This window comes from Passer montanus, unplaced genomic scaffold (genome assembly GCF_014805655.1).
Source record: "Passer montanus isolate IOZ18808 unplaced genomic scaffold, ASM1480565v1 scaffold44, whole genome shotgun sequence".
Lineage (NCBI taxonomy): Eukaryota > Metazoa > Chordata > Aves > Passeriformes > Passeridae > Passer > Passer montanus.
In genome coordinates, this window is record NW_024369262.1 from 4,970,431 (window position 1) to 4,979,936 (window position 9,506).

At 55.3% G+C, this 9,506-nt stretch overlaps 1 protein-coding gene across 3 annotated transcripts in view; it reads right to left on the minus strand.

Moving 5' to 3' along the window:
• Positions 1-8,072, minus strand: part of TBX4 (T-box transcription factor 4) — a 35,183-nt gene extending 27,111 nt beyond the window's left edge. For 2 of the 3 annotated variants that reach the window (XR_005628858.1, XM_039721004.1), the window contains exons 1-3: positions 7,905-8,072; positions 6,377-6,535; positions 5,532-5,626 (exon numbers count right to left, since the gene is read on the minus strand). Coding sequence is in view for 2 of the 3 variants with exons in the window: in XM_039721004.1 (XP_039576938.1) it covers positions 5,532-5,626; positions 6,377-6,532 (251 nt within the window). In the remaining variant the exon portion in view is untranslated. Of the gene's footprint in view, positions 1-5,531; positions 5,627-6,376; positions 6,536-7,486; positions 7,540-7,904 lie in introns of those variants that run through there. The other variant, XM_039721005.1, reaches the window with a different exon arrangement.
• Between the last annotated feature and the right edge of the window lie 1,434 nt (positions 8,073-9,506).

Genomic DNA, 9,506 nt, shown 5'->3' on the forward strand with positions numbered 1-9,506 from the left:
ACTTGAGAACTTGGTGAGCTGGATGGCTGCTTTCATGGTCTAGAAACATTTCCTTTCTTTGCCCCATGGTGACTCGAGGCACGGGCAGGCTCCTGGCCACGGGCTGCTTCTCTGGGCTTTCATTTTGCTGAAGTTGAGCAGAGAAGGTCCCAGCGTGCAGGAGGATGGGAGAGGTGGTGCCAGCAGCACCAGCAGCACAGCACAAAGAGAGAGAACCTGGGCAAGAGCATGGGCACCAACAGCATTTCAGGGCAGGTTTGCTCCCTGTCCAGCCCAGCTCCCTGGCATGGGCTGAGGGAGGAGCTGAGGCAGCCTTGGCACTGCTGGAGCCACAGCCCAGTGTCCAGGAGCCTTTGGGGCAGCAGCAGAGCCCCAGCAATGGTTGGGACCTTCCCCAGCTGATCTGGGCTTGACCAAAGCCTCCCCTCACCGTGCCACAGCTCCAGCACAAGGACGAGCAGGGAAAGCTTTGGGAACACCCTTAACTGTGAGCATGCCGTGTCTTTAAAAAGCAGGGATGGCTGCTTGAGGAGAGAAGTGAATCTGAACCAGACTCCCATCCCTGCCCTCCTCGGCGTGCACAAGCTCTGTCCCCCCTGCCAAAGCTGTCCACAACTTTAGCAGCACAGCAAGAGCCATTGGAGCTCACTCCTGCTTTTTCTCTAAAAGCAGAAGTTTGCCTGAGCAGGATAATTCCAGGACCCCAAATTTAGGAGCAAGCAGATCAAACATTCCTCAAATATCTATTTTATTTCTATGTTTTAAATTGACGGCTCACATTCCTTCGTTGATCTCGGATATTAAGGTTTGCTTTTGGATCAAAAACCATCAGCAGAAATTCTTGTAACTGCCTCAAAAGATTCTGGACAAATATTTCCCTTTAATTGTAATGAGAACTGGGCATCCATATGCCCTACAGAGCCATGGAAAATTTAACTTTTAAAGGATTATTCACACAGGAAAGCTGCACCAGCTTAGCCAAAGCATTTATACTTCTTCAGACCTTGATGTCCTAAAAACTAGTTTTATTTTGGTTTACTAAAGTTGATTAGGAACAGATTTTTTTTCTTTTTTACTGAAATAAGCCACTTTTAAAATGAAACTTGAACATCTAAAGGGGATTTGTGTCTTTTCCACACATGCAAGATGCTTTATCGATTCTGTTTTTTTCCTCTGCAGCATTTTCCTACATATGCTTCTTAAAACCTGCTACCATGGAGACCAGAGCTGGCTTTGTACCTGTGCACACCCTGCACTCCAGCCAAAACTCAAATTCAGTATCTAGAGCCTCCTGTTACACCTCAGGGACAGTTCTGCTACCACAGAGAAATGACACCTTATTTTCTCTTAGGGAACTGCTCACAAAAATGTGACCAGACATCCTATGAACTGGCATTTTTTCCTGATGAAACAAAAGCTTTATCAAATTGTTTATCCCTGGCAATACCTGGATAGAAATTACAATGCTGCAAAGACTGGCACCTTGGGAAAAAACCCTAGGAAACAGCTAAATAAATAATCTAACAGAAAGAAGAAATCCTGAGCCAGGAAAGCTGTGGAAGCAAAGATTAACTTCCAGCAGAAATAAAGTCCCAAAGACGAGATTTCACAAAGAATGGTTTGCCACGAGCTACAAAAGAATCTACAATTGTTCAGTCAAATAATAGCACATAAAAGCGAGAGGATGAAATGGGAAAGCCAGATTTATAACAAAGTCCCTCATTTGCTTTCTGCTTTCCCCACCCCTGGTACAATTCCACAAGTGTGGAATTCCTAAAATCGGGCAGGAAAGGTGTGCACCCTGCCAGGACAGAGCGATGCCCCACAGCAGCGCGGCCAGAGGGGAGGAATCCAGATGTGCAGCTGCATCTGCATCCCCTAACACACCCTGTGCCCTTCATTAGCGTCTAGACTGATTGATTAATTTGATTTAACAGGATCTCACCGACTGGAACTTTTCGGTGGAGGTTTTTAGGGTATTTTTTGGTTCAGTATTTTTTCTGGGGGAAGGGATTTTTTTGGTTGGGTGGTTTGGTTTTGGAGGAGTTTTTGTTTGTTTTAACACACACATATATATAAATACACACACGCGGGAAGGTTTGTGAACAATCATTTCCAAAACCAGGCACTCACAGCTCGCTGTGGGTGCTGGATTCATTCCCCCCATCCCTGGAAAGCCGCGCTGTGAGCAGGGATGGGAACGGGGATGCTGCAGCGGGGACCGGGAACCGGGAATGGGAACGGGACCGGGAACCAGGGACGGCAATCGGGGACCGGGAGCGGGAGCGGAGAGCGGCTGCTCAAACAGCGGGATTCCCTCTGCCTCCCGAAAATCCTGCCCTGCAAAACGCCCTCGGGATGGGCAGAGCCTGGAGGGATCAGTGGCCGCTTTTCCTCTCGTTCCCCTCCGGTCCGTGGGTACCCAGCGCTCCGGGCAGCGCCGGGGAAGGACGGGACAATCTTTCAGCCCTTTAAAACCATCACCAGAAAATGCTCCGGAGGAGAAATCCGTAATTAGAGCAAACCTCGAAGAGGAGGAAGGAGAGGAAGGCTCTGAGTGATGGAGCCGGCGCCCTTCCCGCGGGCGCTCTGAGGATCCGAGCGCTTTACTCCAAAGTTCAGGGAACTTTGCTAACATAAACTTTTTATCTTTTGATGATCCTTTTAATATAAAATAATCTTTTTTTTCCCCTCCCACAATGAAGCAGTCGGACATTAAAAAGATAGCGAGTGCATTTTAAAGATGTTTCCACTTTATAAATCAAACTTTCTTGGCAACAACATGATTTCTATTTCAATGCTGAGCTTGCTGTGTTCTCCTAATATCTCCTACAGATCAGTCCTAAGAGGGAGTAATAATCCCCTAAAGTAATTCTCAGCCCTAAATTCTCGGTAATTTATAGTTGGCTCGTTCTGTGGAGCTCTACAAAGAACGAAACAAATGACTCCCCCTTTCCCCCCCAACCAAGTTATCAATATTTGCCTTGTTTATACAAAAAAAGCTATTTTACACCATTGCCATGGAATTAACGCTTCCGCTGAGCTTTACATTTCCTCTCCATTGAGTGAACTTGTCATTAAAGTCACTCGGTTTTTTTGTTGTTGTTGTCTGAAATTTAAAAATCAGGCTTCCATTTCTTTTCGTTTGTGCCCCTTGAGGTCAGACAGACCTACATTTAAGTGATTTCAACTAACGGCATTCAGGGGCATCTCTGTGCCTGCTGGGAGGGGGATTAGAGTCCTGATTAGTGCCTGCAATTAGCCGCTTTCCCTCCTTCCACACCCCCCCAATGCCAAATGCAAGTGCACACAAATCTCCATTAACCACCGTTTTTTTAATTGGCTCAAGAGGAGGTTTATTATTGCGACTCTCTATTTAAATAGCCTGGGTAAAATAAAATCTGCATGAAGTAATAATTTTCATTTTGTCCTTTGCATGGGGATTAGAGCAGACTGCAGCTCGTGGGCTGCCCTGCCCTCAGCACGGCCACGCGTGGCACCGCTGTGAACTCGGGGATTTAAGTGTTCGATTTTTCGGCCGTTCTCATGCTAATTATTTTGTGTATTTTTGCTGTCGGGGCTGAGGCAGAGCCCAGCCCGGGCAGGGAACCGAGCGGGGGCTGTGGGGCTGTGCCTCCTGCTAAAAACACCGATAAAAGCCCTCGTCCTGTATTTTGACACCATTTGCAGCTGAACCCAGTGAAAAAAAAAGTTCTTTTGTTCTGTGTTATTCATCAGCATTTCAGCCACTTCTTTCATAATTTTTTAAAATTGAAAACTCGTAAAAAAAAAGAAATAATTCTTTTAGCTCGATGGCGCTGCACTGAATTTCGCCAACGGAGAATTTGGCTCAGATAAAGTAAAAAACCCAAATTTTTGTACATCTCGTGGTCTATCCCTCATCCTACCTCCTGAAAGGTGCACTGCCAGCTCCACCGGACAAGGAATGTGGGACTGAGCCCTGTCCATATGGAGCTGTTTAAACAAGCCACGTTAAGGCTTACAGAGAGATAACGTGCACGTTTGGGATGCTTAGGGTCTAGAATTTGGTACAGATATTACACGTCTCCACAGGCACACTCAGATACTATAAATTAAGGGTGAAATATCTGAGGTCTTGATCCCCTCATCTGAGCTGACTTAGGGAGCAGACCCATCCAAATGAACCCGGCTCTTCCCATCAGCAGACGCTGCAGAACAAGCCCTGAGGTTTTATATGCCAAAATAAGGTGTGAAAAGGACAGAGTTACCTGCACCATCACTCCATAAACAGCCACATAGCAAATAAATTGAAGATTCCTGGGACAGACATCCCCTCTCCAAGGGGAATAATAGGAATTTCTGGCTTATTAGAGTCCAACTTGCCTACAACGAGCAGCTGCTGCACAGAGCAGCACTGCTGGGATGGAGGAAAGCAGAGGGAAAGAGCTCATCAACCCCAAAAATCCAGTGCCGAGGGTTGGGTTCTGGGTCTCACACCGTGAGCAGCAAACAGGGGAGAAAAGTCACACACACACTCCATGAGCACCCACGGCTGCTCTGCACGAAGGATCAGAGACCACAGCGAAATAAATACTGCATAGAAATTATTCGTGGGGTTTTTTTCTCTGTTTTCTCCCGTTATTTGAGTGTCTGGCTGCACAGCTCGCTAGCACGGTGTAAAACAAGCAATGGGAGGGCAGGGCAGAAGCACTCAGCCGTGCTGGAGTTAATGTTAATGCCTCGATTTTTCCTTCCCAGCAGCAGCAGCGAGCTGAGCCCGCTGCCGCAGAAGCCAAGGGCAGATACTTTGGTGCCCACAGTGACACCCGGCTAATTTTCCTGGGAATTAGCTGATTCCCAAGCCGGTGATGGTCTGAGGTTTAATTCTGACTCGTAATTTTCTGACATTAATTCTGCCATCTCCCACTAGAGCAGCCCGGGCAGGACAGGAGCCCTGAGCAGAGGCAGGGCTGAGTTCTCTGGGCAACCGAAGCCTCGGTGAGGCTCTGGGCTCCCTCCCTGGGTGTGCACACTGAGGGGGCTTTCTTTTGATAAAAGTAATTATTTGTTTCCAAGGGAAAACAGATTATTTTTTTAAACCCAAAAGTGGTACCCGTTTCTCTTTCAGTTTTGAGGTTAAAAGAACTTTCGTACTGTGAAAACTTTGGTCCCAGCACACGTCTTAGTGCACGGCACAGAAAAGGAAAGGGGATTTGCTTTGTGGGGGAAAAAAAACCCAAAACGCCATAATTATGCTAATTTCCTAATTAAAAATAATTTAAAAAAAACAAAAAGAAAACATTACCAGAGAGAATCGGGACTAAATGCTCCAAACGACTCCACAACATTTTCTTGCATTTACATTCCAACTGCCATACTCAAACACATGTACAGTTTACACTGAAAAAATTATCTTACTGAAATTTGCAATCACAATAATATTTTTTAAATCCTACTGACTGTACCAGCTCTGCAAAACCCAGTCTTAGCAAAGAGGACATTTCACAGAGATCAGAAGCAATACATGTTTGCAGGGAATTTTCACTAACCTGCCTGCTTTGGTTATTATCATTTCCGTGCCAGCTTCATGAAATTTCTTCCATAGCTCCTTCTCATGGAGATAGACTTTGATATTTTCTATTGTCTGTAAAAAAATTAAGATCATGAGAACAGCAAGAAACGATGGAGAAAACCTGCGAGGAGGGCTGGGAAGGGCTGGGGCTGGGGACACTCAGGGCCGAGGCTCAGAGCGAAGCCACCAGCCTGTGCGGGAGGAGGATGGAGTCTCAAAAATTCCCCTGTCCTTTGCCAAAAATAAGAGAAACAAACGGAGGCCGGTTTTAATTGCAGACTTTCACAACCAGGCAGGACACTGCGGCTAAATGGAAATTTTTTTCTTTTTTTTTTTCTTTTTCCTAGGGATAAAAAAAAAAGTCTGTTGGGGTAGACTCGCCCTAAGCCTCCCAAAAACCGGGGCCAGGAGCAGCCGCGGGGACAACGCATCCACATCCAGGGTTGTGCTTTGTGCGTTCCGCGGGATGCCGGGGACATCGCATCCGTGCGCGGAGTGAAGGCACAGAAGCCGCGTTTTATTCAGGGATGGAAAACCCCCAGTGAATTCCCCGCCGGGCCGCAGCCCCGGGAGCAGCGGCGGCGGCTCCGCCACGGGTCGGGCCCTGCCGGCCGCGGCTTTCAGTGCCCGGATTCGCACCGACGGCGGGGCACGGCTGCGGACAGCGAAAATAAAATTATAACAATAAAAAATAAACCCAAAGAAAAGTGAAGAAAAAGGAGCTTTCCCCGCAATCCCTCCCCGTGTCGAAGCCGGGGGTGATGCGCGGCGGCGGGCCGGGCTGGCGGCGGGTGAGGCGCAGCGGGGCCGGACGGAGCGTACCTGCTCGGGGTCGGGGAGCTGCGGGCTGCTGAGCGGCGTGCTGCTCCCCCCGGCTACGCCGAGGACGGGGGAGCCGGCGGAGGTGTCCGCATGGCCGGGCGCGGGGGCTGTTGGAAACCCTTCCTCGGTTTCAGACAGGCTTTTCTCCTGGAGCATTTCCTTGGGGGAGAGAGGCGCAGTGTTAGCTCGAGGCACCGGGGGCCACGTCCAACCCCTGCCCCTAGCCCAGCACAGCCACTTGCGAGCTCAGGCCCGCCCGGCCCGGCCCGTGGTCGCTCCTCGGGCGGCGACACCGGGATGTGACACCGTGGGCCCCGGGGGAAGAGCCGGGCCGGGCCCGCCGGCCCCCGCGGGAGCCGCCCACGCGTGGCTGTGCTCCCGCTTGAGGCCAGGGCAGCTCACGTCTGATGTGGCCGCAGGCCCCCAGCCCCGATTCTTTCTCCTCTCCGGTACGCGTCGGGGAGGGCAGCCCGGCCCGGTCGGTCTCGCTGCCCCGTCCCGTCGGGGCTGCGGGGGCTCCGCGACGAAGCGCTGCGGCGGAGCCGGACGGTGTAAACAGGGGGAGTGCTGGGCTCCGAGATAAAAGGGCCCCTCTTAAACTTGGACGGAGACTGGGAAAAGCCAATAAAGATAAGGCCTGACAGCTCCGCCGGGGCTGCCGCGCATCAACGCCGACTTTTACAGCGCGGAGGGACGCGGCCGCCCGCCCCGCTTGACGGACAGACAGACGGACGGGCAGCGGAGGGGGAGCAGCTCCGAGGGGGCTGCGGGGTGCCGGTCCCGGGGACCGAAACCGGCGCTGACCGCGGACCTGCGGCCCCCGAGAGAACGCTCCTGAGGCCGGCCCGCAGCCCCGCTCCCTGCCCCGAGCCGCCAAGGCCCAGCCGCTCTTCGGGACAGCGGCTGTGCAGGGGGAGAGAGGGGCTGGGAGCCCAAACTGCAGCTCCAGCAGAGCTCCGGTGAGAGCGGGGCTGGCACCCCAAACTGCAGCTCCAGCAGAGCTCCGGTGGGAGCGGGGCTGGGACTCCCAGCTCGCACCAGAATTGCAGGGAGAGCTCCCGCCGAGGAGCCGGACAGCCAGCCCGGCTGTGTGCGAGCGGACACACATACCCCAGTGACCAGCCGCAGCCCTCGGGACAGGGAGCACCGAGCGGGGAGCACGGTACGGGACTCACTGCCCCCAGAACTCCACCGCTCCCTCCGCCCGCCTCGGGGTGTCAGGACGAGGCGGCCCCAGCCGAGGCGCGGATGTGTCCCGGCGTCCCACGGCAGAGCGGAGCCGGGTGACCGGGAGGGCACAGGTGGGAGGGAGGGGTCCGCGGCGAAGCCCGAGGGCAAGGCTCCAGCCCCGGACCGGGACCGGTGCTGCCGGTACGGAGCAGGTTGGCTGCCGGGGAGCAGCAGGGAGCAGCGGGGCAGGCTGGCGGCGGTGCCCGCCCCAGGCCGGGGCTCGGCGGGCTGCGGGGAGCTCCGCACGCCGGGACCCCCCGCTCCCTCCCGTCCTTCCCCCCGCACCCCGGGAACTCACACGGCCGGCCGAGGGGCAGGAGGCGCAGCGGGGGGCTCCGGGCTTGGCCTGGGGGCGGCTGCGGCATGAAGGGCATCCGCGGGGTGCTCAGGCCGGGAGCGGCTCCGCGGCCCCCGATGGCAGCGGCGTGCGGAGCATCCCCCGCTGCGCGGATTCACTTTCCCTTGATCTCGGCGGAAAATGTTCCATAAAGATCCAGTTTGGGGCCTTTCGACTCCCTCCCTCTTTGTCTCCCCCCCCCTCCCTTTTCCTTCCCCTCCTGTTGCTGACGTTGCCGCTGTCAATCACATCCCCTTACACCGACTCTGGCCCGCTCCGCCCGGCCCGGCCCGGCCGGCTCCCCGGCTCCCGCGCACCGCACCCGGCCGCGGCCTTCCCCGGCCTGCCTCGGCGCTGCGCCGGGCCTGGCGGCGAGCGGAGCCGCTCGTTGCTCCGGGAGGAGCCCGGGGAGAGGGGACATCCTCGGCACCACCGCCCCCTCACAGCCCCGACGGTCCTGGGGCTCCCCGCTGCCCGCCGTGGAGCCGGGCAAGGCCGGGGCTGCAGCGGAGGGCATAGGCCGCGCTTGGAAGGGCACCCGGCTCGGCGAGACCCCGCGGCGGGAGCCGGGGTAGCCCGGGAGAGGTGATGGGGAAGAGCCGGGATCACGCCTGGGGAGGGGTCCCACCTCAGGAGGGGCCCACAACCCCCGTGGGGTTCCCTGACCCTGCACTGCAACCAAAGCCTCCACATCCGCCGGCCTGCGGCCTGCCTTCAGTTGCAGATCTCCCTGCGCGCCCGGGGACGAGGACAGGGCTCTCCCTCCTCTCCATGTCGCGACAGAGAACCCTGAGCCTTTCCACAAGGCAGGCAGGAGCTGGGCGGCCACAACAAAGCGACGGCCAGGCCAGGCCGTCAGGGCCGCCCCGAGGTGAGGGCGGCAAGGGAAGCGGCCCCTGACACCAGCCGCTGGAGCTCCCTCACCCTGCGGCACGGGCACCGCCCGCTCGGGGCTCCCACCGCCACGCTAAACCCCCAGATCAGGAGGGGAATCCTTGCGGGAGAGCTCCCGAGTGCTGTCGCGACTCAGAGGGCCGCTCCAGCTCGGCTGTCGCGATTACCAAGCCACACACGCAGAGCCCCGCGGCGCTGCCCTCCCTGCGCTCAGCCGCCCCTCACATCCCAGCCGCGCCCAGGCCGCCGTGCGCTACCCCCTGTACGCTGGCCTGTCGCGACAGCTCCGCCTCTGTGTCCCGCGCTATGTCGCGACAGCACCAGGCTCTGCGCTTCCCCGAGCCCCTGAGCATCCCGTCCGCGCCCTTACCCGAGCCGGGGGTCCCGGGCGGGCGCCGAGGCGCCGCTCGCTCCCGCAGCGCCGGGCTCACAGGGACCCCGCCATGGGCCGGCGGGGCTGCGCGGGGCAGGGGTCTTATCGGGGTTTTCTTGAAAGTGAATTTAAACCCAAACTCACTCCCACCGTCACGTGGTGCCGAAATTGGGAACAGGAGCAGAATAAAAAGTAAAGTGGGGTCAACCTCGTAATGAACCTTTTCCCCACTCCTACCAAAAAAAAAAAAAAAGGAAAAAAAAGAGGAAAAAAAAAAAGAAAAGAAAAAAAGGAAA